The sequence below is a fragment of the Tenrec ecaudatus genome, chromosome 6, assembly GCF_050624435.1.
Source record: "Tenrec ecaudatus isolate mTenEca1 chromosome 6, mTenEca1.hap1, whole genome shotgun sequence".
Lineage (NCBI taxonomy): Eukaryota > Metazoa > Chordata > Mammalia > Afrosoricida > Tenrecidae > Tenrec > Tenrec ecaudatus.
Genome location: NC_134535.1, coordinates 164,120,467 through 164,148,387, shown reverse-complemented (window position 1 = coordinate 164,148,387; position 27,921 = coordinate 164,120,467). Strand labels below are relative to the sequence as shown.

The following is a 27,921-nucleotide window of genomic DNA, read 5'->3' as shown; positions in this document are numbered from 1 at the left end:
CCACAAGGTCAGCAGTTAAAAACCACCACCGGTGCCTGGTAGGGCATGATAAAGGGTAATGTAACCAAGAGGAATTGCTGAAACCCTGCTTGGGGCTGAGCATGAAAGTGGGACAGGAGGAAGATCAAGGGAAAGAGAGGAAAGAGTTGGGAGGCAAAGGGCATGTATAGAGGTCTAGATAAAGACATGTACATATGCAAATATATTTATGTATAAGGATGGGGAAATAGATCTATGTGCATATATTTATAGGTTTTGTATTAAGGTAGCAGATGGACATTGGACCTCCACTCAAGTACTCCCTTAATGCAAGAATACTTTCTTCTATTAAATTAGCATTCTATGATGCTCACCTTCCCGACACAACCGCTGAAGACAAAGCGGGTGAATAAGCAAGTGTGGTGAAGAAAGCTGATGGTGCCCAGCTATCAAAAGATATAGTGTCTGGGGTCTTAAAAGCTTGAAGATAAACAAGCAGTCATCTAGCTCAGAAGCAACAAAGCCCGCATGGAAGAAGCACACCAGCCAGTGTGATCACAAGGTGTCAAAGGGATCGAGTGTCAGGCATCAAAGAACAAAACATTTTACCATAGTGAATGAAGTGGGGGAGTGCGGAGTAGAGACCCAAAGCCCATTTGTAGGCCACTGGAGGTCCCCTGGAGGAGGGGTCTTGGGGAGGAGATGAGACAGTCATGGTGCGATGTAGCAACAATGAAAAATACAACTTACCTCTAGCTCCTAAATGCTTCCTCCCCCACCCCCCACCCCACTATCATGATCCCAATTCTACCTTGCAAATCTGGCTAGACCAGAGGATGTACACTGGTACAGATAGAAACTGGAAACACAGGGAATCCAGGGCGGATGATCCCTTCAGGACCAGTGGTGTGAGTGGTGATACTGGGAGGGTAGCGGGTGCGGGGGTTGGAAATGGGGAACTGATTACAAGGATCTACATGTGACTTCCTCCCTGGGGGACTGACAACAGAAAAGTGGGTGAAGGGAGATTTGGACAGGGCAAGATATGACAAAATAATAATTTATAAATTATCAAGTGTTCATGAGGGAGAGGGGAGTGGGGAGGGAGGGGGAAAAACATGAGGAGCTGATGCCAGGGGGCTTCAGTGGAGAGCAAATGTTTTGAGAATGATGAGGGCAATGAATATACAGATGTGCTTTACACAATTGATGTATGCATGGATTGTGATAAGAGTTATATGAGCCCCTAATAAAATGATTAAATAGTAAATAAATAAATACATAAAGCTATTCTCCAGGAATGAAATAGGAGACTTTATATTCCTGTAGAAAGTCACCATCTTGGAAAACCACAAGGCAGTTCAACCCTGGCCTATGTAGGTTGGTGAGTCAAAATTGACTTAATGGCCGTGAAGTTGTGTTTTGTTGTTGTTTTTGTTTTAATCGTTATGGAAGCTGGCGGTCACCTCTTCCTCCCGTGGAGTGGCTGGTGGGGTCGAAACGCTAACCTTTGAGTTTGGCAGTTGCGTGCTTAACCACTGCCCTGCCTGCATTCTTCATTCTCTCATGGCAAAGGGCATATTATAGACGTGAACAAGTTAGGGATTCAGAGATAGGAACAATCACCCTTATTGTCTCACTTCAGTGGACCTGTGCCTCCCTGATCAAGAGGCAGATGGAGGTTTGACTACTGAGAAGGCCAGGTGACAGTAGGAGTGGGGACTGGAGTCCTGAAACCATCAGTCAGAATAAGCAACAGATGCTCCCCTGGAGCCTCCTAAAGACCCCAGGCCTGTTCACACTGGGTTCTTAGCCCCCAGCGGTTCAGGCCCCCAGAAGGGCGAGAGCTTGTATGGCTGTTGTGGGAAGCCAGGGACTTTGCGGTAACTCGTGACAACAGCAAGAGGAAGCCGACCCACTCAGAGGTGGAAGGAAGAACCACCTCCTAGGATGAAGGCTGAGACCTGCGAAGTCACAGCCATCAAGGACACGGCATGTGTGTGGGTGGCTTCCTTCTGTGTCTCTCTACTTACACCTTTCCCTATTTCTCCTCATAACCTGGCCTTCCCTCGGGGAGTAACTGAAGAGCCATCTAAGTCCACATTCTGAAGGGATCTCCAGTCCGAGGTTCTAGGACTGGGTTGAGCCTTCAACAACGTCACAAATGGGCGCTCCTTAGCCAGGTGTGCATTTTGGTCAATTGGCTTTGCGCACAGATGGGGCATAAACACATTTTTCTCGTGACCCCTGTGGGTAAAGAAGGCATTTCCCAGCAAGGGATTGGACCAGAACCTCATGTAAAAGGTTTCTGCTACTTCAAGCAACAGATAGATGATTTCTTGTAACTTTTCACAAATGAACTACAAATATGTCATTGAATATACTGGGGAAAAAAATAAAGGGAGACTAACAGTAAACCTTTGGTACATAACACTTCATAATAAGTATTCTTAGTGGAACATTCTGAGGGGTAAGCCCAAGTGGAGAAAGAAGCATGGACAGAATGCCAAACTACTCGACATACTTCATTGTCACGAAATTGCATAATTGCTAGTTTTGGAGTTGGTGAGGCTATTCTTTGCTAAGCTTCTATGTCCTTGATCTTTACTTGCGGATCCTGCAACTATTTAGGTCACTGTTGTTTTTCATTGCTCCTGAAATTACTAATCCAAATGTTCTTCAGGGTGTTTACTGACAAAACTTTGATGACAAACATTCTTAGTCAAGAAGAAAACAATAGGAAATTTTACATTAGCCAGTCAATCATCTTATCTTTAAAAACTCTATCACTTTACACAAAACTTCAAAATATACAGACAGCTACCCTGACACAGCTGGACTTATCTGGGAACTTTGCAAAGTGCATCTCCAAAGGCAGTGGTCTGCAGGCCTTTGCTCTAGGAAAGTATGCCCAGCAGGCAGTTCTGGGCCCCACACCCTGAGTTATTGATTCAGTAGGTCGGGGTGGGGCCTGAAGAATTAATTCCCAAGTCCCCGGGTGATGCTGATATGACTGGTGGTGAGACCACTCACGATTGACAACTTTTGTTCTAAATAAACATGGGCAGTGTCCTCAGATCTGTCACCCCTCTCTAGAGGCCAATTGAGAGCCACGAGGGAAGAGGCATTGAGAAGCAGATGTGAAGAATCTTGGAAGAGGTTTCTTGTTTTATTTTACATACCTAGGATAGAGTTGACCAACTACCACTCTTAGAAAATGCATGCCATAAGCAGGTAATCCCGAGTCTTTATGAAGTAACTTCCATGCTTGAGGCAAAGATCATTTGTACTAGACAAATTTGTCTGCGAGAGCAACCCTGAAGAAACACTGGAGATTTCAGAAGCGAGGTATAATGGGTTACCTTCATTTGAAAGGACCAATTCTAAACGATACTGCTTCGACGTGGCAGAAACAAGAGTAATGCATCCCATCTGTCTGACAGTAGCATGAGACGGTATAAGAGAATGAGTAACAGTACCTGATCCCAGGAAAGTGGAGCAACGTCTGCTTCTTTGTCCGTGGATACAGATAGATTAGGGTAGCCCTGATCATGGACTGAAACGCTGTTTTGTTTCCGCTGAAATTGGTAGATCGTGTCCCTTGTGTGACAGGTCCTTTTTGTCCAGAGAATGTCAAGGAGTTGGTCTAGTTCTAGAAATTTCATACAAGATCTGGTGTCACATAAACTAAAGACAGGCCAATCCCATAATAATCACAGCTTCCCAGACCCACAGCCTAAATGTTTTACAAAGTGAATTTGATTCCAACAAAAAATAGAGGGATTTTTCCCTCCTGAGTAAATAGACAGACATGACAGAGAAAGGACATTAGCTTGAGATATATACTCTAGCACTATTTGTATTAATGAGCCAAAATTTAATCATAGATGAATAAATTGTGGTCCTCCCTACAATGATGTAGTGCAGCTGTTAAAAAGGAATTGAAAATATCTCCAGATACCATGGTAAAGTAATATTTTGGATTATTGCTTTTAATCTTTCCCATTAAGAAGCACCAGGGATCTTTGGAGAACTTATTGGTTATAGGACTGGGATGGAAACTGTACACATACTTCCACTTCCAGACTATATTGTACAAGAAAGCAAAGGACATATTCAATATTTTAAGAGATTTTTTTCCCAAAATCACTTATGATCCAACTTGAATACAATATAACTGGTGAAAGTCAGGATTAAAATGATGACAATTGATTAAGATATATGTAATAATGATGATATTAAAAAGCTTATAGTTCTATGAAGAATATAAGGGAACTATATTATTATTTTGAAATCAAGCTTTTAAAAAAAACGGTATCATGATGATGTTCTCAGTGTTATAGTTGTATACATAGAAAACCCCACAAGCTTAACATGAAATTTGTTGAAAATAATTAGAAGATACAGAATCTTAGCAGAGTACAAGATCAACCTACAAAAATCAATTGAGTTCCATACTAAGGAACATAAATGCACTATCAAATATAATTTTAGAAATACACAAAAGCAGCATCTAGATAGGTGACTGGAACATCCTAAAAAATAAGACTCTTAATGTGATCAAAAGACTTCACCGAGTGGTTTAGACTAATAAATACAAAATTGATGATCTGAAATGTCAATCCTCACCTAATTTACAGTAATTTATAAAAAAATAATACTTCATCCAAAGAGTAGAAAGAGAACCCACCAAGTGTGGAAAACATTTTGGCAATGATACACCAAGCAGGAGACTCGTTTCTATAAGCTATAGAAAAGTCTATCCCTTCAATAAGAAAAAGACAAATAATCTAATTTAAAAATGAAGGAAAGCCTTCATTTCACCAATGAAGGAAAACAGTAAACATGGAGAAATGATCATGATCATTAGTCATCTGAGATATGAAAATCAAAGCAACTAGAAGATGCCATTTTACACTGACCTTGAAAACAAAGCTAAAAAAATTTTTTTTTAATTGAAAACAAAACCATACCAAGACAGAAAATAGCAAATGCTGGAAAGGATGCAGAGAGATCGGAACCCTCAAACCCTGCTGGTGAGACTGCAGCCTGTGAACCCACTGGGAAGAGTGGAGTGGTGCTTCCTGAAGCAAGTGGGGATAGAAACACTATCCGATCCAGCATTGCCTTTACTTGGTATACGCCTTGAAGTAAGAGGTGTAGCAGGAACAGATAGAAGCGCTATTAACACCAGCAAGAACATGGAAACAACTTATTTCCCACCAGTGGAAGACTAGACAATCAACCGTGGAACACACACACCGTGCAATATGACTCGTTGCTAAAGAGCACGATGGAATGATGAAGCACCTCATGGCAGGGCTGGATTTGGAGCCCATTATGTTGAGTGAAGTTAGCCAAATACAAAAGGGCAGATATTGTATGAGGCCACTATTAGAAAAGAAAAGAAGACAACACTTTCATACCCAAAGAAACAGGCTTCTGATGGCTACAAGAGGGAGGGGGGAACCAGAGAGAAAGGAACACAGTAGGCCAGGAACACAGTAGGCCAGAGGGTTGACAGGGGTTGACCTGGGTGAAGGAGAAGACAATATTCCACAAGAGGGAGAAGAGAAAGAAGTGTGGGGGGAGGGGTGGGCAAGATATCGGCAAGTTCAATAAGTAGTTACATACAAAAATGCCATCTAAATGTAGACTCCCACCTAGTTCACAATAAAAATTAACAACAACAACAACAACTGATGCTGTCTTCCTTTTCCACGCAGAAATTCAAGAAAATGAAATTGTGATGGGGAAACTTTTTCCATTGAGAAGTGTTACACTAATAATAAAAAATGAGAGAATGAACATATTACACTATTTTACACTGATGGAATTACAACTATTGTTACAAAAAAATCATTAAATGGAAAACTAATTTGTCCTGAAAATCTTCACCCAAGCCACATACAAACACACACACAATCATTATCTTTGTAAACCCTAAATAATTAATCTGGGAAATGATCATCAATAACTTATCATGTGTTTTATAATTTTTAACTCTTTTGTTGATCTAACTCAAATACCACACAATTCAATGGTTTAAATATGTTTCTTAAAGTTATGCAATCATCACCACAAATAATTTTGTAAACATTTTCTTTATTCTCATAATCATAATTATGCTCATTTCCCCCCAACCACCCCTGCCTTAAGTCCCTCAGAAACTATCCATCGAGCTACTATTTCTATAGATTTATGTTTCCTGGACTTCACATAAAGAAATCATACCAGAAACAAAATCCACAGAAAAGTCTCATTTTGAAAACAAAAAATAAGAAAAACTAGAACAAATTAAAAGTGGTTGAAAAGAGAAAACAAATGATCAGGTGTTAAATTTTAACCTAACTATGTCTGCATTAATCTACTCTCCAAAGCCCTCTGACTGCGGGCAGAGCTGTTCACATCCCTGGTCAATAGTCAGAGAGGAGTCACCAGAGCTGACCCAGGTGGGGACTCTGCAAATGGGTGGGGGACTTTCACTGCCATCTTAGCCTTTTTCAAACCAGGTGCTCAGAATTTACAAGCTTCATGGAAGGGACCAGCTTAAAAACAAACAAATCTAAAACCACCACCTTAGTGCAATTTTGTTTGTATTGTTTTCTGTTGGGTCTCCCGGCTGTGCAGCACAGAGGAGTGGATGCATAATGATAATAACTGATACAAGGGGATATAGGGAGTACAGGGGGGAGGGGGAGGGGGAGGGAAAGGGGATTTCAGGAGTAAACAATGAAGGCAGGACGCAGTAGGGAGCACTAGAACTGATTGTGATTGCATAAATCATCTCAAAGGCGATGTAACCATGGGCGGGCTGGGATGCTCTAAATTGATGTGTCAATGACTGTACAATTCTCCTTGATATGATTAAAAAATTGAACGGTTGCGTTGGATGCTGTGTAAACTATGTGTCAATAAAACTGTTGGGGTGGGATGGAAGCCAAATAAAATATTTTGTAGAATTTTTTAAATCCTAATAAAACTATAACAATAAAGATGTATCACATCTCCCACCACTGTCAGATCTGACTCAGTGACCCTGTGGAGCAGAATCGAACTGCTCCATGTGGTTTCTGAGGCTCTAAATATTACGGGAACACACAGCCTCATCTTTCCTCTACAGAGCAGCTGGTGGGATCTGAACTGCTGACCTTGTGGTTATCAGTCCAACAAGTAATAGCATAGGGACTCTTTAGATGAACTACAGGGCATAGTAAATAGCTAGAAATGCAGTCAGCCAAGTCAAGACCGGATAAATAACTCCCCTTTTAGGTTTCCAAAATTTGAAGAGATGAGGGGAAAGTGTCATGGCAGCTAGAAAAGACACTTAAGACACAGAACAATTATTTGGTTTTTTTTTAAATTTAAGGACTTTAGTGGATTATGATTCAAGTTAAAAAATAAGAGCTTTTAAAAATCTGAAAATGTGAACTTTGAATTTTTGATGAACTTAAGGAAATTGTTATTATTTAGAGGATATTATGGCAATCAGCTATTTGTTTTTCAATCCTTCTGCTTTAGAGATGCACGGAAAAAATGTTTACAGATTGAGAATTTGCTTGAAAATAATGAAGGGGCGCAAGAGGTTGGAAATAAATCGGAGACAAGATCATCCAATTGCTGGCGATAGTTACATCTCCAGTGGTGTATTCATACGTGAAGGGTTGTATTCTTGTCTTGACATTTATTTATATTCATGAGTTTCCATAACAAAGCCTTTTTTTAAAAAAAATAAAACACTTAAAATTGACCTTCTTCTTTCTTCTGATCCAAAAGTATAATCAGGGCCCGTCCACTTCTATCTCAGAAGCAGCTGTCAGAAGGTGCCTCGTAGCTTCTGGACGAAGCACTTAATTGCAAGGTGTTAGAGTCCCGGGTTAGCACACTGGCTAGTTGGTGCCTCGGGGTGTACAATTTAAGATCTCTGATGAGTAACTAGCTGGGCTCTTAAAGAAAGCAGGGTCCACGAGGCTTATCTTGATCAGATAGTGCATCCACGTCTACATACTCTACTCATCGATTCATGTTTCTTAGGATAATGGCATTTTCAGTTGGGAGGGTTTTTTTTCTAATATTCTCGAAGAAGTGTGATCATGCACTGCCTTTCGTTGCAGTGGGATCTGTACAGCTACAGCTCGATCACTCCAGACCTGTCTCTCCCAACTCGATCACTCCAGACCTGTCTCTCCCAACAGGATCACTCCAGACCTGTCTCTCCCAACTCCTGCTCCCCATCCCCCCGAATGGTTGTCAACGTGGCATGCCATTTTCTTGCTTCTTTCCTAGTTATGAGATTTAGAGGACATGACACAATCACATTTCGGGTTTCACTGTGACAGAAAAACGGGAGTGAGCTGTCATGCAACATGTCTATCGCTCAGTCTATTGTACAAACAGGTCCAGAGAAGATTCCATAGAAGTTGTCTGATTCCAACTCCCCAGCTCTCCTGACAGAACAGGAGATTTATGCACATCAATGAGGGTCTGCCATTCTCATTGTCAACTTAGAAGTCTGGACTTTGTTTTGATCTCCCCTTATGTACAACGCCCCATGAAGAATTATTGTCAGCAACGCACCTGCTTTTATGCATCCTTCTAGGACCCCGTGGCCTAAAAGCAGGGCACCAGGTGCTTGGTGCATATTTTAAAAGTCAGTTCATTTATGTTAAATAGTCTCATCACATACAGAGCACAGCAAACACCCTGAGTTTACTCCTACCATTAACTTCATCTTGGAGTCTAACAGGCTGGTTGGTGGTGGGCCCCATTGGACAGAGTACACCTTCCCCATTGGGTGTTTAAGAACCCTGGTGGCATAGTGGTTGCATGCTGTGTTGCTAACTACAACATCAAGAGTTCAAAACCACCAGCTGCTCTGTGGGAGAAAGATGAGGCTTTCTACTCATGTAAAGCACTATACTCTCAGAACCCCCAAGGGCAGCTCTACATTGTCCTAAAGTGTCACTATGACTCAGAATTGACTCGATGGCAGTTGAGGGCCAAGTGAGTAAATAAGTAAGAGAGTAAGCCATGCGTATGGAAGCAGGTGGCCACACCTTTCTCTTATGGAGTGGATTTGAGCCTCCGTCTTTTCTGTTATCAGGTGAACGTCCAACCACCGCAACCATCTTCATTCACATGACTTGTATTTCAAATGACATTACTTGCTTTTATGGTTTTTAAGCAAACTACTCGCTACCCAACCTACTGTATCACATTTATTCTTTCGACATAACCAGTTGCCAATGTTCACGAAAGAGCACCATCATCACCCCACTTGGCTATCCATCCACCCTTTCACCATCACTGCCAAGGTGGAAGAGTGCATGATCTTGTCTCCTCCACACCAACATGTCACTGCTTCCTGTCTTGGAAAGCCACTCTCTCACTGTTGCGTTGGCGCTGACACAGCATTGACCTCCAGCTCATCGTGGTCCCAGGCACAACGGAATAAAATGGCCCCTGGTTCTGTGCTAGCCCCATGACTGAGCATTACGATTCATGGAGTTCTTTCCAATGACGTTTCCAGAGCAGATCACCAGACCTTTCCTTCTAGCCCATCTTCATCTAGGAGTTCCAAAGGGACCCCCTCAGCATCATGGCAAAACCCATGTCTCCACTGACACATGAGTGGTGGCTGGGCAGGATGTGGACGGACCTAGTATTGCCAGCACGGAGGGTAGGAAGAAGGCAGGAGTTGAGCAGATGGAGTGAACAGGAACAGAGGTCAAGTTGAAGTCTATTGGCCATCAAAGGCTTAATTTTATTTATCCTAAAACCCATGAGAGTTCTGTTACCTAGCCAGCAATGCCTTTAACTGTAAGATAAAATTATGCTGAACACACACACAGCCTTCGCTTTTGGTACAGCTTGTGTCCTAGGTAGGACATGGAGGGTAAATTCATTTTTTAAAATCCTTACCTGGCAGGTGAAGAGTATTTGTGCTGTTCAAGGAACTGAAAATATAGTCTGTGAAATAGTCGGAAGAAGGCAGAGGTGTCTGTCCCAGACAAACATTTTGGAGGGACAGAGCAATGATGGTGGCAGCCAACCGAGGAAGCGTGTTTTCATCAGCCCCTTCGCTCCTTAGTATTCCAGATTTTTCATGCAGCCTTGTGGTCTCCATACACTAAAATCCAGATAAAAGTGGAGGGAAATGTTAGCTTCTACGTTGGTTTTTATCACCACAACTCTAGGAATTCCCCAGGAGACCAAGAAGAGCTCTTCATCTGAAAGAGAATGAGACTGTGGCCATGTGGCTTTCAAGATGCTGTTAGCTGAGATCTGAAACAATTTAGAACATAACGTTTTCTTTATCTGCCACGTGTTGAGTTTTCTAATCCACTGGCCCTCCTTGATCTCATCTTTCTTTTGACGCCCTTGAAGATCTGTGTTCTCTGAGAAGACCTTCTGCATTTACAACTGATGGCCTTTCCCAGGATGCATTGCTTCTCTCCAGCTTCATGGACAGCCTACTTTGGCTTTATACAAGCTATGCCCCTGTACTGTTGCAGAGAACCTCCATTTGAACAGCTGGCGACTTTATTCTCAAGTTCAGTGTGGGCTAATTGCAAATCAAAGCCAGCATGCAATAGTAATTGTGCTTTTAATCTCCCTCCCTTTAAAAATTGTGTCTGTCAATTTTTCCTTTATTAAATATTAGACCTGAAAGACTACTACTCATACAAGTATTTACATAATTTATTTAAACATTTGCTCATTGCAAGGCACTATGCTAATCTGATGGCATTTCTGTGTGTGTGTGAGCGGGGGGGTACACATTTAACCTCTCAAAGGTCTGTGAGGTCTACACTCCTACTCCCTCTTATAGATCACCTGGCCAGGAAGGGGCGAGCATCCAGATTTAACTTCATGTCTGATGACACAGAGTCATTCTTAAATGCTCTTTTACTTCCCTGTGGAAGTAAATTGAAATGTAGGATGGTCACGGGACTTTTACATAGGAGCTGAAATAGGCAGAAAAGGCTTTCATCTGATATCTACTACCGCCTAGCCAGGTAACATTGGATAAAGCATTTACCATTTATAGTCATCATCTGCAGACCTCAATGTTTATTAATGTTAAATAATATGTATGAAACACTTTATATAGTTCCTGACACGTGACACACTCAGTAATTCTTAGCTACGATCATAACTGCCCCCAGTGTCTAGAGTGTGTCGGATAAGGCAGTAACCTGATGACAAGATCAAAATGAAGAAGAGTCTTATATTCAATGCTATGGAAAATAGTTTCCCTAAAGATTCTGAACAAGCCAGTGAAAACAATAAACAAGAAATACTATAATAGGTTTACTGGAGAAGTATTACTCTGGTGACAAAGTGAATAGACGGACAGGAGTGTGATTTAAGGCCAAGAAGTCTGGGTAAGACGTTAATGATGTAATCCAAGGTAACTTTGGACCTAGGATATTAACACAAGAGGTAGAGAGCAGTGGAGCATTGAGGACTATTAAGGACATGTAAGTAGAATAAAGGACTTTGAAGAACATGTGAAGAAATACCATGAGTCAAAATTGACCCAGGTTTCTGGAATGGACAACTGAATTGTGGAAATGTCTTCAAACTACAAAAAAGAAATATTTGCTGAGCAACTAATATATGTTCAGGATTTCTCCAGGAACTACAGATAAAAAATCAAAAGTATACCCTGTTCTGGAGCTTGCAATTCAGGGTTGTTAATACAACAATACCGTAACCAAATGATAAGATTACAACTTTAGCCATGGCTTTGAGTAAGAAGTGCCTGATGCTGCGAGGTGGAAATATAAACACCTGTCCTATCCCTTCTGGCAGGTCAGGAGGAGCTGCTTCAAGTGTGTGACACACACACAGCTGTGAGAAGCAGAAGAAAGGAATATCACAGAGAGAAGGGAGTCGCGTGTGCAAAGTTCCCGTGTCAGGGGGAGCATGGCAAATCTGAGGGGCTGTGAGAAGACAGCTGAGTCCAGGTGATTCAGCAATCAGAGTTCTCAGTTGCTAACCTAAAGTGGATGGGTCCTACCCACCAGCCATCCCACGGAAAAAGACATGGCAGGCTGCTTCTCTCAAGAGTTGGAGCCTTGAAAACACCATAGAGTAGCTCACCTCTGTCCTAGAGGGTCACTCTGAGTCAGCCGCATGGTCACTTGGGGACAGACAGCAGATGGAGTAAATGTAGTGAGGTGGGACATGGTGCCAGTTAAAAGTGTATTTGCAGATCAGGGACTGTCACCGCTATCCTAAAATCCATAGGAAGCCAAGGAGGGTTTTGAGCCAGCATTGGGAATGAAGTTTAAACACTACTAGCTTCCTACTGGGACAAGTGCCATCTGGTTACATGAGGAGGAGTAAATGGATTGGAAACAAGCTCTAATTGGGAAATAGTAATACACTTGAAAGGTTTTAAAGTAGCCCATGTAGAAGATGGGTCCGTGTCTAAGCGTTCAGCTGCTAACTATAAGGTTGGTAGTTCCAGCCCACCAACCATTGGTAGAAGAAGGGCATGGCCATTTGCTTCCATAAAGACTAGAGCCTTGATATTTTGGGGGGCACGTGTCTCATCTGCTCCTATTGGGGTCACTACAAGTTATAACTGACTCAATGGCAATGGATCGGTGAGTTTATGTAGAAGAATTTAATGACAATGAAGAAAAGTTAAGTTAGGGTGATCTTTCGGAGATAACTACAAATATCATTGTATATAGATTGAGTATGGCGAAGGGAGGAAGAAACAAAATGGCTTCTAAATTTCTGCTTGATAAGTTGGCTAGGTGATGTGCCATTTGTTAACATATGGAATAAGACAAGAGGATCATGTCTTGCCTGGTTGACTTATGACCTTGACTTTGTATATGTAAAATCAGAAGTGATTTACAGTTCATAAAAATTATGCCATGCAGAATACAGGGGTCTAAAGATCAAGTCTGGAAGGGAGGTAAATTTTGGTGACCATCAATAAGTATAGATAAGATAGTCATAGTCAAGTGAAAGAACAGATAATAACAGGATGCTAAGATCAAATCGCAAAGAACACCGACTTTTATAAGCATCGCAGAGGGGGAATAAAGAACTTGCAGAGTTTAAAAGAAGTCAAAGGAACAGAAAGAAAATCAGGAAGATGCACTGGGCCAAAAATCAAAACAGAGAATGTTTCCAAATCTATAGAAGGGCAGTTCCAGAGAAAGGAGAGTGCTAAGGAGTCAACATAGCGGCTCTAAATTTCACACAGAGAATATTAGTGGCCAAAGACCAATCAAAATGTGCGATGATATCAAAGACAACACACATCAAAAACTAACATGTCATTTTAAAACTAGGAAAGAAAGAAGAGATACTGAAACTTGCTCTTGAACGTAGAGCCGCTAAAGAAAAGGAAGCCATGGAGAAGTGCTGTGAACTGGACAGGGGAGTTCAAAGGGCAGCTCAAGGAGACACAGGGATGTTCCATGGGGATATGCGCACAAACATAGGTTCGAGAAGCAAACAGGAAGGGCATGCTTGGCATTTCTGAAGTTTAAAGACCTGCAGGGAAAAAAGTCAATTTTTAAGTTGCCATAACGAAGAATTCTATTAGCAAAACATTGACTTTCATAGGAAACATCAAAGGAAGATGGAAGAAATACAAAGGTCATTGTACTAAAAAAGAACTGGTTGATGGTCAACCATGTCTAGGAACAGGAATACCATCGTTTGGGTCAGGCACACCTCAGAACACTTGATTGTGCTCATGCAGAACCTGTACGTAGACCAAGAACAGACATGCTCCTGCACGGTTGAAAGTCAGGGGGGGGAGGGGGAATTTACTTTTAGTTATATCATTTCACCCTACTGCTCACTCTTTATGATGAGCAAATAATCCAAGAAGTTGGACTACCTAAACAAGAATCCAGTATCAGAAATGGAAAAAATAAACCTCATTAACACCCTGTCATATGGTGCTATCACAAGTTTGCTGAAATGGAAGGGTACATGAAGCTCTTCCTAAATCCAAGATTACAGTCTTCAACATGGATTCTACCTCACCAGAAAGACAACAAAAGTTCTTACCAGGGTACCAGTAAATAGCATGATAAATTGAGCAAAGATTGAAGGTGCTGATGTCATTTTCCTTGGAACCACAAAAAATGTCCACAGAAGCAAGCAGTCAGGAAGTCGAATGACATATTGCATTGGCCAACTACAACGCAAAAGACCTCTTTAAAATGTTACTGCATGGAGGAAGGGTGGAGTAGAAAGGAGGAACCGATTACAAGGATCTACATATAATCTCCTTCCTGGGGGATGGACAATAGAAAAGTAGGTGAAGGGAGATGTTGGACAGTGCAAGATATGACAAAATAATAATTTATAAATTATCAAGGGTTCTCAAGGGAGGGGGGAACAGGGAGGGAGAGGAAAAATGAGGAGTTGATACCAAGGGCTCAAGTAGAAAGTAAATGTTTTGAAAATGATGAGGGCAACAAATGTGCAAATGCGCTTGAAACAGTGGATGGATGTATGGATTGTGATAAGAGTTGTATGATCCCCGAATAAAATTATTTTTTAAATGTACATATGTGCTTGGCACACAATGAATGGATTTATGGATTGTGATAAGAGTTGTAAGTACCCCCAATAAAATGATTAAACCAAAAAAAGAGATAGTAACTGAATTAATAATTACTTAGGATCATAGCTACTTAGGATAATGGGGGGAAATGAGGAGCTAACAACAATGGATATGAGAATAAATGTTCTGAAATTGTGGTAAAATTGCACAACCCTTCGTAATATGATTTAATGGTTAAGTTGTATGATATATGAACTATAAGCCAATAAACTATCAAATATATGCATATTAAAAAGTGTTACTAGCAAAGGATATTGGTGTGAAGACTGAGGTGTGCCTGACCCAAACTATGATAGCTTCAGTCGCCTCATATGTAGGCAAAGGCTGGACAGGGAATCAGGAAAACGAAGGAAGAATTGTTATCTTTAATTTATGGCAAAAAATGTTGTTTATACCATGGGCTTCACAAAAAAAATGAATATATATGTCTTGGAAGAAATACATCCAGAAAGCTCCTTAGAGCAGTGGTTCTCAACCTGTGGGTCTGGACCCCTATGGGGGTCGAATGACCCTTTCATGGGGTCGCCCAATGCATCACAGTAGCAAAATGACAGTGACGAAGTAGCAACAAAAGTAACTTTATGGTTGGGGGATGGGGGGGGTGTCACCACAACATGAGGAACCATATTAAAGGGTCACGGCATTAGGAAGGTTGAGAACCACTGCCTTAGAAGATGGTGAGAGTTGTTTTTTTTGTTCGTTTGTTTTAATGTACTTTAGACATTACCGAGAAGGACCAGTTTCTGGAGAAGGACATCACACCTAGTAAAATAGACGGTCAGCCGAAAGAGAAAGGCCTCAATGAGCTGCATTGACCCCATGACTGCCACAATGGGCTCAAGCACAGTAACCATTGGGAGGCTACCCCAGGACCGGGCAGAGCTTCATTCTGTTGCACGTAAGGTTGCTATGAATCAGAACCAGCTGTGCTGCACTGATCCACAAAAGCAGTTTGGAGGAGAGAGAAGGATAGAATAAAGAGATGCTTCCATCCTGGGCAATCCAGGAGAATGACTGCACTAGGCTATGGCAGTGTAAAGTCGGTCTGTTCTAGAGTGAGCTGGTTGAGGACTACGTGGAATGGTTGTTATGGGCGTGGCCTACACATGGACCTGGATGTCAGAATCTTCAGTGACCTCACACTCTCTAGTGGGGCCTAGCAGTACCTCCAGGGAGGTCTAACAGGTCTCCTGCAAGGGTCTGGATGGATTGGCTCTTCCAGGGAAGCATAACCCAAGTTACTGCACTGAAGGCTCCCAGCCAGGACTAGAAAGAATAGTATCCACCCATACATGATTGGTCTACAGCCCAGCAATGGGTTATGACCATGCAAGGGTTACATGCTTGCTGAATGAATAGGTGGATACAGTCGTTCTTCACAATAATATTGAATTACTATGCTCTCCTCTGGGAGTGTTGTATCTCACAAACATTCAGAAGCTTGGGTATTTGCAGTATGTGTTGAAGAACAATAAAGCAGGCTGATTATATACACATCGTCAGCTTCTCAGTGCTGGCATGTCATTCCAGTCTGCAGCAGAAGGCAGCAAGGCTACGGTCCCAGGAGCTGATTTGAACCCAATCTCTTATTACATAACGGTGAATTTGGTATTAAAAAAAAAAAAACAACCCCAAACACACTATTCTATCCATGGCTTCCATAAAGATCGCTATTGCGTCCTAGAGACCTTGAGGGACAAAGCAGCACTGCCCTTGGGTTTCCAATGGTGTCAGTCTTTACCATAGCGGACTGCTACAGCTTTCTCCTGCAAAGCAGTTGAACTTAAAGTTCTGGCCTTTCAGTGTGCAACAACTGTGCCACTTCAAAGGCATCCTTCTGAATTCTAGAAATGAATATAATCTTCTACATTAAAGGAAAAACAAAAAGAATATTACAGGCAAATTTTGAGAGCCAAAGGATTAGAGACACAGAAGTGATGTTTGCCAGTCCTCTGCAAGCCGCCTCTCCATTAGTTCTGCCAAGAGCAAATTAGAGGCTGTTTGTTGGCTGTTAAACGTCAGCATGTGAGGTAGTTAGTTTATTGTGCCAACCTGGCCGATAAACACATGTGGGGTTAATTGAAGGGCGGAGGGATAAATGGGCGATGAGCCTTGCCTTTTGAATTCTCGGGTCTCTTGCTTTGTGATGGTCGCACCAGAGTGCAGCTGCCTTAGCCAGTTACCTGCTTTAGATGGCAAGGCTCAATTTCTGCAAGACATCCCTGAGGAGAAGCCACATGGACCTACCCTGATGCAGCCCTGGGTGCTGGGCAGCCATGTGGAGACCCCTGCCAGCACTGAGATGCTTACACTTTCACTGACTCAGCTTTCCTCCTGCAGTCGGCATCACGTGGTGTTTGTGAGATGGAGGAGGACTTTGTGGATTGGTGTCAGACATATGGGTTAATGGGTCAATGTTGGACTTGTGGGCTTAGGCAGCACTGGGTTGGGATGTTTTCTTGATGTGCACTTACCCTTTATATAAAACTCTCTCTTATACATATGAATTTCTGCGGATTTGGTTCTCTAAAGTACCCGGACTGATGCAGCGATTGCTCAGATACGTCGGGTTCCCAGAAGTCATGATGGAGACCAATCAAACTTGTCTCTACATGATTCAGTGAGTCATCCCAGAGGGAAAGACGATCGTCACGATAGCCTTCATAATGTGGAGGTACCCCAAAAATGTGGTGGTACCTCGCCGATTCATTGTTTTATGGGGAAAGCGTCCTTGGCGTTCACAGGACTCTAGCTGCAGGAACTTCCCACTGCAAACGAGAGGACAAGAAGGTTTGGGACGGGGCAGCTGTTGCTGGCAGGGTGGGCAATGAAGGAAGGGAGAGGTCAGGTGCCTGTCTCCATGGGTCCCTGGGAGAGATGAGCAGGAATGCTGTTCTCATGCAGCACAGATCAGAGGCCGCAAAGGGGACATGGCCCATGGCAGACAATCAGCTATCATTCTTTCTCTGAGGACAGCCCTCAGCCAATAGGGTTTAGTCCTTGAACCCAAAATAAATAAATAAACAACTAATGACGCCATCAAGGGCTGCCCTGTCACCTGGCCTGCCCACCCACCATCATTTTGCCTAAACTCATCTGGCAACTGTTCTTGTCATCGAGTGCCATCGGGTCCATTTTCTCTTCACAGCTCCCCCGCGATGAAGTAGAACTGCCCTCTTGGGTGTCCAGGCTGTACTCTTTTAGGAGCCCGTCCTCAGGTCCTATTGGGTGGGTTCAAACTGCCAGCTTTTCCGTTTACAGTTGAGCGCATAACCTTGGCCCCACCAGGGCTGTCGATCTGACAATTAGTACTAAAAGGGCAAACAAAGCCAGTTTCCGCTGTGTCAGTTCTGACTCGATGACCCGCTGTGCATGACGCGATGGGGTTGTCAGTGGATGGCCTCTCCGGAGTCTATTGCCAGGCCTTTCTTCTGAGGCACCTTGTGTCGAATTCAAGGCGCCCCCTTTGGGGGTTAGTTGTCACGCACTTACCTGTCTGTGCCCCCCGGGGACTCCTGAGAGCGAACGATGACGTTTCTGCTGTGGAATTCAGAAATGGCTCTGACATCGCTTCACATACCATGACAAGAAACATCACAAAAAAAAAAAAAAAAAAGAAAGAAACATCACAAATGCCGGCCTCTCCCTACAAGTCCGTGAATAGTTTAAGAATAAATAAATGACCAGCCTGTGGTTGTGTGTCTGTATCCTAGGCTCAGAGCCAGTTCGCTATGTTGCCCTCCTTACCTGGTTCCTGGACGTGTTGAAGTACTGCCGGGTGAAAGCCAGGATATCTTCTGTTTCGTTCGCTGAAAGGAAACTGGGATCTTCATCCGGCCTCAGGCTGAGTAGGCTGTGCAGGTAAAACGCGTACTCTTTATTGCTCAGGTCGAGCTTTGAAGAGCAGATCTCCTCCTGGTGAATGATGTAATAGAGGAGGATGGGAGCAACTCGCTTCAGCACTTCCTCACTGAACTGACCTTCGGAGTCTTCTCCGGCAATTAGTAACAGAGCATCTGCTTCCAAGCACTATTTAAACGAAAATCCAAGGTTAGCAAACACTCCTGAGGCCTCCCTCTGATTTTATAAAGGGCCAGGGGAAAGGCGGGCAGGTGCAATAGATGGATTTAATGAAGATGGCTGTGCTTTAGCCGTGACATGCTGAGGTCCTCCACAAAACTCCCAAACCCACTGCCGTCAGCCAGATGGGTCTGATGCACAGTGGCCCTGCAGAGGGTTTACAATGCTGCAAATCTTCAAGAGAGCAGGAAGCCCTATCTTGCTCCTGCAAAGCCACTGGTGGGTCTGACATGATGATCTACTGGTGAGAAACCAGGGCTTATTCCACTACCCCACTAGGATTCGCTCCCAGAGAGCTCCTTTTCCCTAGGACAGGTCCCTCTCTCTCCAACTACAGTAGTCACAAGTTGTCCGTTGGCTGTCATGGATAAAACCAGTGACCCTAGACTCTTCCCATAAAATTCAAACTCTTTCTCCCTATATTGTTTTCTCTATGGTCTAGTTCCTGTCAACCCGCCCTCCTGCGACTAAACTTCCTCCCCTGTGGTTTTCTGTCATATCCACCAAACCTTTCTTCAATACATTTCATGGCTACTTGTTCCTAACACTTCTGAGGTCTGTGTAAAGCATCACCTCCTCAGGGAAGCCTTCCTGAACCCCCCGGGCAAAGGAGAAAGTACAAGCACTAGCCCATAGAAATATAACATGAGCCATACACACCAGCCATCATTTTCAGTGACCACACAGGAGCCCTGGGCAGTGGACACGGTTAATGCACTGGGTGGCTCTCTGAACATGGAAAAAGCTCAGAAGGATGGCCCGGTGATCTACTGCTGAAAAGTCAGCCGTGAGAAGCCTGTGGGAACACAGTTCTGTTGTGACACACATGGGTTTGCTTAATGCTTAGCTAAATGAAATCAATTTAACGAACACATTTTATTTCCTCTTGGAGCTAGGATGTGAGCCCTCAACAGTAATCAAAATGTAAACGCCATCAAGGAGAAGTCTTGCAGCCTCTCTTATTGCACCCAATCTTCCACATCTGGTCAGTGTTCTATTATTTCAAGCACATCTCAGGTTGGAGGGACCACATAGCAAGTGCTCAACAGATGCATGGGGGCTGGTGTCCACCAGGTCAGACAGTTCAAGTCCAGAATAATACCATTTAAATTTCCATAGTGGCACGAGCATTCTACAATTACTTTGTCTGCTTGTGTGTTGGCTTGTCTTCTGCGTCTTTATTAGGTCAAGGTCTTATGTGCTTTCTGCAATGCTCTGTCCTCCATCTCTAGTACAATGTAGACACTGAAAATGGAATGAAATAGTCAATGGCTAAATGAATGAACAAACGAATGCCATTTCTCCCTCTTCCATGGTCCTAAGAGCATTGATAAAAAGAGGTTCCTGGATACCACATATCTGCTCCCAAACCACAGGCAAATCCTTAGGTGGTCTAATCCGAGATTACTTGAAAGAAGAGGGTATTTCTGGTAATGTTGTGCAACAGTGAGAAAAACATGGGCACAGCGGTTGTGGGTGGGGACTTTCCTCAATGGGGCAGAAGCTGCCTTCCTTCACCGACAGTGGGGAGCTCTCGGGAACTCTGCTAGGGTCAGCGAAGCAACCATTACACAGCATCCACCCCTGAGAGTAGACTTGGCTGTCGTGAGCCCCAAGGGATTTGTTCCATGATCTCCAAGTATTTTCTTCTGAGGTAGAAGCATCTGGGGTTCTAATTCCACGTCTACTGTGCAACCCACTGAGGAACAGCTGGTACATACCGTCTTCGTTGGGAAGAAACAAATGTCATGCATATCCAAAGCAAAGCATTAATCACATTCTTCACAGAGCTCAGCGGACTCCATGCCCTCCCCCACTGAACTGCAGCGGAGGTGGGGGGAGGCGGGGGGGGGGGCGACTTGGAAAACAGAGGAACACAGGTTCCCCATCAGTGCCAACTCACAACGTGGGTGTTTAACTCCACCACCCAAACCTCGGCAGCCTCTCTCTGTCCCCTGAGTGACCCATGGGAAAAATGCAAGGTTTGGTGGCCAGGGCCAAGGCTTGCAGCAAGATCCAAGGAAATGCCCCAGTAGAAAGCAAAATAGCACGAAGCCATTCTTACGGGGGTGAGAATTTTTGTTCTCTTTTATGAGATTTGCATCTGTGAGAAAGAATCTTAATAAACAGAGCCTGTGGCTTCAGGAATTAGCATAAGAAAATACTAACGCCTACTCCAGCCCTATGTAACCAGTTGCCAATGAGCAGACTCCCACACTCGGTACTACATGCCTATCAGTGCGGGACTGTGTTCCACTGGGCTTTCAAAGGCTTAGATTTCGGATCTAGATTCCCAGGCCTGTCTTCTGAAGAAGCCAGAGTGGATTCAAACCTCCCATCTTTCTGTGAACAACCAAGTGCATTAACCACCATTTGCAATACCCAGAGACAACTAAGATTTACAACAAGATGGAGGTTGATGTTGTCTGCTAGTATTTTAAGTTTATCACATTTTAAGAGATGGTTTGTTTGCTAATTTTAAAGCAAGGATTCATTTATGAGAGAGAGACAGAGAGAGAGAGAGAGAGAGAGAGAGAGAGAGAGAGAGAGAGAGAGAGAGACTTTAGTAGAATTTTGCAATGACTTCTTCCCCCTCCACCCCAAATGTGTATCAAGATCCATACCAGACTTTTACTCTTAGATATAGTGACTCGGTTAAAGAAAAATAGACCAGCTTAGGAACACTCCACTGATTTTCTTTTAAATCGTGTCAGGTTTGGCATAAAGTATAAAAGAAAACTGAATGGATTCTGTGAATTAGGATGAAATATTTCATAAGGAAATACATTTTGGAAGGGAAAGGGGAAGAAAATGTGAGGAAGAATGCTATCGAGTTAAATCAAATATTCAGTGACCAGAACCAGTTGCCTTTGCGATCCTTCCAACTCAGAGCAAGCTCAGGTGTTTTAGGTTAGAACTGTGGAACTGTCTTCCATGGTGGACCTTTCAGATGTAGAACACCAGGCCTTTCTTCCAACGTGCCTTCAGGTGGATCCACACCTCCAAACGTTTGGTTAGCAGCTGAGTGAGCTGTCTTTGTAACCCCCCCCCCCCCGAGGACTTGGGACTGTCCAGATACTTAGCAGTAATGACCTTTCAGTCCCTGTAGTGAATCAGACTAACTGATATGCTTTGTTTATTACTTACTCCAGGGGAGAGTCTCCCGAACAGAAAGTTATAAAACAACTTCTTCGTTGGTGTAATAAAGCAGTGGGTTGTTGTTCAGGATTGGAAGTGACTCAACAGCAGTGAGTTTGGTTTGTTTAGCCCAAGATTTGACCTTGCGGAATGGAGTAATGTACAAATCCATTGCCTTTGCTTCAGGCAAGAGAAGGCTGGCACCTCTTCCTTTTTCTGCCAACAAAGAACTGGGAAGACACCCGCTGGCAGTGGGCACAGCCCCTTAAGGGCCCCCACTAGATTGAATGATATTTCTGACTGTCAAAAACAACTCCATGTAAACTCAGACAAAGCCAGACACTATGCACATCTCACCCCATGAGAGTTAGGACAAGTGTGTGTGTGTGTGTGTGTGTGTGTGTGTGTGTGTGTGTGTGTGTTCGTTCATGTGGGGAAGGCGGTGGGTGCGAGTGGGTATTGAGTTGAAAAGAGGACCTCTAAAATGGAAGTTTCCCTCTGGAATGTGCCAGAGAATCTCACAGAGGGTTTTCTTAAAAATCTGACCCTCTGGGGCCGAGGGAAGGGTATGGGTGCTCATCCAAATAGGATGGGGGGGGGGTGGAGTGTTAAAGGGGGATGTGGCGGTGTTGTGGATCGCCTCAAGGCTTAGAATCATTACTGTGCTTGACTGCTCACAGAAAGGTTAGGGGTTTGAGTCCCTCCCCAGAGGCCCCACAGAAGATCTGCTTCTGAAGAAACCAGCCATGGAAAACCTGTGGAGTACAGTTTCATTGTGACATGTCTGAGTTCACCATGAGTTGGAATCCACTTTGAGGCAACCAACTCAGAGGTTTGGCTTGTTGGTTTGGCAGGTGTATCAGAGGAGGGCAGTTCGCAGTGTCCCTGGTAAAGGAGGGATCCGCCATGAATGACTGTGAAATAGAAGGAGCCTAAAATGTGTGAGCTTACATGACTGAACTAATTAACACACATGCCACCGAAATCACTAGGAGAAGGGACCAGGGAAGTATGATGGGGAAGCTGAGCCTATGGGGTTCCTGGGCTCCCAAACTTATTTGCCCTATCAACCCCTTTTTAGGAAAAAGGCATTACGTAACCCGCCCCTGGCAATTAAGAACATTTGTTCTGTAGGCCATAATCCAACATCTGCTTTGGTAGTACCTCTCTTCCCCACATGACCATTCAACCCGTTGGGGGCAGTTCTACTCTGTCTTAAGGGTTTGCCATGAGTCCTAAGGGATTGGTTGGCAGTGGGCATCTCGGGATGGTTCTAGCGCCCCCTGGGGGCCGGTAGCACTCCCCTTGGGAAACACTGGGAGAAGTACCAAGTCCTAGCACCCATTGGGTGCCAGAATGGGGCTTTACAGCCATTGCTGTGTCCAGCTCCCTTTCCCACAGCCATGTGGGAGCCCATGGAAGACGGTGATGCTCCCCTTAGCCTAAGTAGGGTTCCTAGATCCTTTACTAATGCATTGAAACTCCCCTGGAACCGTGGGTGAAGGGAGTGGGTGGGATATGACAAAATAATAATAATTTATAAATTATCAAGGGTCCATGAGGGAGGGGGAGTGGGGAGGGAGGGGTAAAATCAGAAGCTGATACCATGGGCTCAAACAGAAAGCAAATGTTTTGAAAATGATGAGGGCAGCAAATATACAAATGTGCTTGACACAATGGATGGATGCATGGATTGTGATAAGAGTTATACAAGCCCCCAATAAAATTATTTTATATATTTTTTTTCAAGGAAAAGGCATGAAAAGTTACAATGTTCTAAGGCAAAATGGTCTCCAATGGATGGCAGTGAGTTCGGTTGGTCTGGGGGAGCAAAACTAAAACTCAACCAGCCTAAATACAGCACTTCATGTCATTAGCAGAGCACATTCGCCTGAAGCAAATTCTCAGAGGATCTGAATAAGATACAATTCCTAGTTATTTCCAGGGGGAAGTCTCCTCCGGCCCCCACCCCACCCCCTTAGGTTGCTCTCTATAGAAATAAATATCATTCCAGCGGATTTGCCTATTATAACACGTTTTCTCTTGGACCCTCTGGAGATTTGAATGATTGTTGAATTACTTATTGTTTGCACAGAGTAGAGAAAAATCCTCTCTGCGTGCAAGACCATTCTGTCAGGAAAACAAAACAAAACAGGAAAGAGAGAGAGAGAGAGAGAGAGAGAGAGAGAGAGAGAGAGAGAGAGAGAGAACTCGATCCGGAAATGTTTTCTCCTGAACTATGCATAGTGGATACAGTCTGCCAAAATGTATTCAGGGCTTATTTCCTTTTGATCTATTTATCTATATATTTGTTCATTTGTTTATTCATGGTTCATTCTGGTGGGGGTGGGGGTTGTGCAGGTCTGGACAGGCACGGTCAAGAACCCTTGGGGTCTTGTTTAGAACCATTTGAAGACCTGGGTCCTACAGCTTATGCTGCAGTTCCTTCCACTCCTGCCCCGTACTCCCTGCCATCCTGCACATCTACCCTAATGGTCTTGTCGTACATTCCAGTGACCCAGGCTTCAGCACCACAGCACCAATGCTAGCCGCCCACGTCACATCCCCTGCCAGTGTCAAGAATTTCATTTGTAAGGTGATCCTCTAACTCATTCCCTCTGCGCCACAGACACATCAAACGATGGTCAGCAGAAAGTACTTAACATTGTAACTTTAGACAAATAGCCGAACACTATTAATAATATTACTAAAAACAATACCAAGAATTAGTAAATGAGAAAGAAGAGAGGATGAAAAGATAGCAAGTAAATATCTCTGAGCCTGCAGCCGGGTTCAGTATCGTCCTTTGAATGATAAATGCTCTCTTGACAGACCATCTGTCTAAAGCCAAATGACTCAGTGGCTGGCAGATACGGGGATTATTTTTACCACCATGCCTACTGGGCATGGAAGGATTTGCATCGAATTTGTCTCGGGATCCATTAACCCCTTGTAGACATGGCCTAGTCACTGATACCAGTTTGATTGCACTGACCAGATTGCAAGCTTCTCCCATTCCATGTGTCCTCCGAGGGCACCCGGCTTCCTCCAACAGTGTTTTCAGGAGGCTGTGTGAGGTGTTCAGGCCTGCCCCAGCAGAGAGGACTCGCAAGACATCTGTCAGGCTGCCTGCACTCCCAGGGAGGCGGCCGTCCTGGAGTGAGTGACTGTCCAGTGGGGTCGCCACAACAAGGCTGAGCAGCAGCAGCAGCAGCCTCCGTGTTGAGCACCAGCTCCAGAAACACATGTCCGCTTCCTGTAGTTTGAGCCCGTCTGGGAGGGAGACAGAATGTAGGGTGCTCTTCCCAGGGCAAGTCTGCAGCCGGAGAAACGTCTGTGGCCAAAGGGGAAAAGGAGAGGCTTTGATGATGTTGCCTGCCCCAAGAATGAAGGGATTCAATTAACTGGCTAAGCGGATTTGCAGTAACAAGGATTTTTTTTTCAGTCACAGAGGACCTGTCGTTGTTTATAAACCTAAATGTCAGGGCACTCCCAGGGCCATAGCCTTCCAGACCGTAGAAGATTAGCTAAGGAGATTGTTTCGTTGTCTCCTCCTGAACTGTTAGGGCTGTCATGTGCCCTTGAGCTTGATTCCGACTCCTGGAGGTCTTGTACGATGGAGAAGAACCGCCCCCATGGGGTTTCCCAGACTACAACCTTTACAAGAGCAGACTGTCTGGTTTCTTTTTTCCTCCAGAGGAGTGGCTGGGGGACTCACACCTCAGGCCTTTCTGCTACCAGAGGGTGTTTAACCATCGCATTACCAGGGCTCCTTGGACGGAGCACAGGGTCTAAAATTAGGAAGGGTAAGTCTCCCCGTTTATCCTGGGGGTGGCACAAGTCCTGCAGAGAAAACAACTTCCGTTGAGCTCACTGTCTGCTAGGATTCCAAATGATACCGTGCCCCTCTTACTACAGGAGAAGCGAAGGAAAGAAAATAAACTTGAAAGTACCAACGTCAAGTCGAGTTACAGGGTTTGAGACAACAGAGCCCTGGTGGGGGTGGGGGTCAATCAGAAACCACTGGAGACTCCGTGGGAGAAAGGATCGACCTCATAGCAATGAGCTTGGCTTGGGTTGGTTGGGTGGGAGAGTGCTTTAGGAAAACAAGCCCTGGCAGGAATTCTTAGCTTATTGGAGTCCGAGTTATCCTAGGAAAACATCAGCGTCTCACGGCCTTCCACACATGAGAAATCCAATCACTCCCTCCCTGGTCGTTAGGGGTGGTCAGTATTTTGGAATCAATCCATGTGCTTCGAAAAAACTAATCTGCAACCAATTGCTCACGGAATGCCAAGCATGAACAGCTTCTCGGTTAGATCGTGGCCGAGAGACAGCTAATCATGACCGTGGGTTAGTCACAAGAGTGAGGGAGCCCTTCTGCTGTTTAAATAAGAGTTTAAGATTCTTATGCTAGCATTTAAACCAGGTCAGATGATACAAACATTTCTAAGCCCAATACTTACCTCCAGAAAAAGATGAATGCTTCTTTATCTGGAGCTCCGCACAGCCTTTGGAAACTCGGAGAGTCCTCCGTGGTGACAAAGTCCTTCTTTTTAAAAATTCCTTGGTGGTGCACTGGGAACTGGAGAGGATTATTCAGCCTGGGGAGGTTTCCAGTTGCTATGGAGAGAGCTACTCTGAAGGTTAGAATGGAGGTGGATAAAAGTAAGAACGCTTTCTGTCTGGCACATTTTCAGAGTAATCAAGTTAATGTGGTGAAGGGACCAGATTTTTTTTCTAGCCATCTTGACCAGTGGACTCGGGATTAACTGCAGTCTCTTGCCATATGAAAGGCGGAATGTAGATGCAAGGCTTTCACGTTGCAGAGCGGGAAGACTATATATCAAGATTTTTTTTCTTTCCTCTTTGATCTTTTGACAAATGTTCCATCTGGATTCAAACCAAGAACTCATGGGAAAAGATTAGCTCTTGAGACCCTTAGGTATTTTGGGAGGTGCTGTTTTGCTAGGTGTCTTCAAGTTGGCTTGACCCATCGAGGCCCTGTGCAAAGTGAAACGAAACCCTGACTGGTCCGATGCCATCCTCATCATTGTTTCCATGGCGAAGCCGATGATTGCAACCACTGTGTCCATCCATCTCCTTGGGGGCCTTTCCCCTTTTGCTGCCCCTCCACTTTACCAAACATGATGTCCTTCTCCAGGGTCTCGTCTCTCCTGACAACATGTTCAAAGTATGTGAGCCGAAGTCTTTCCATCCTTGCCTCTAAGGAGCACTCTGGCCGAACTTCTTCGAGGACAGATCAGTTTGTGCTTTCAGCAGTTCATGGGACTGTCAATATTCTTCTCCAGCGCCATAGTTCAAATGCACCAATTCTTCTTCTGTGTCCTTTACGCATTGTCCAACTTTCAAATGCAGGTGAAGCAATGGAGAATACAATAGTTTGGACCAGGCTTTCCTTAGTTCTCAAAGTAACATCTTGCTTTTTAATATTCTAAAGAGATCTTGTACAGAAGATTTACCAAATGCAAGTCATATTTGGTCTCTTGACTGCTGCTTCCACAAGCAATGATTTTGGATGCAAGCAAGACAAAATTCTTGAAAACCTCTACCTTTTCTCCATTGATCATACTGGTACCTATTGGTCCCGTTGTAGGATTGGGGCTTCTTTACATTGAGTTGTAATCCATACTGAAGGTTACAATCCTCGATCTTCATTAGCGAGTGTTTTAAGCCCTCATCCCTCGCAACAAGCAAGGTTGTGTCCTCTACATACACAGGTGCCACATTCTTCTTTAATAATCCAGCTTCTCTGATTATCTGCTCAGCATCCAGATTGAATAAGTATGGTGAGGGGATACAACCCTGACGCATGCCTTTCCTGATGATAAATGATGCAGTATTCCCTTGTTCTGTTCACACAACTGCCTCTCAATGTGTGTACAACTTCTATGGGAATACAGTGGAGTGTTGTGGAATTTCCACTCTTCTCAAGGCTATCCAGAGTTCTCTATGATCCACAGAGTCTAATACCTTTGCATAGTCAAAGAAACACCTTTGTGATAGTCTCTGCTTTGAGCCCCGATTCATCTGACATCAGCAATGACAGCTTTTGTTCCACAACCTCATCTGAATCTGGCCTGAACCTCCCA

At 44.0% G+C, this 27,921-nt stretch overlaps 1 protein-coding gene across 2 annotated transcripts in view; it reads right to left on the bottom strand.

Annotated features, from left to right (window-relative positions):
* Positions 1–25,097, bottom strand: part of SLC39A12 (solute carrier family 39 member 12) — an 82,196-nt gene extending 57,099 nt beyond the window's left edge. For both annotated transcript variants that reach the window (XM_075553187.1, XM_075553188.1), the window contains exons 1-4: positions 24,804–25,097; positions 18,338–18,619; positions 9,901–10,108; positions 3,459–3,631 (exon numbers count right to left, since the gene is read on the bottom strand). In XM_075553187.1, the coding sequence (XP_075409302.1) occupies positions 3,459–3,631; positions 9,901–10,108; positions 18,338–18,619; positions 24,804–25,055 (915 nt within the window). In that variant the 5' untranslated portion in view covers positions 25,056–25,097. The remainder of the gene's footprint in view (positions 1–3,458; positions 3,632–9,900; positions 10,109–18,337; positions 18,620–24,803) is intronic.
* Positions 25,098–27,921: the final 2,824 nt, after the last annotated feature.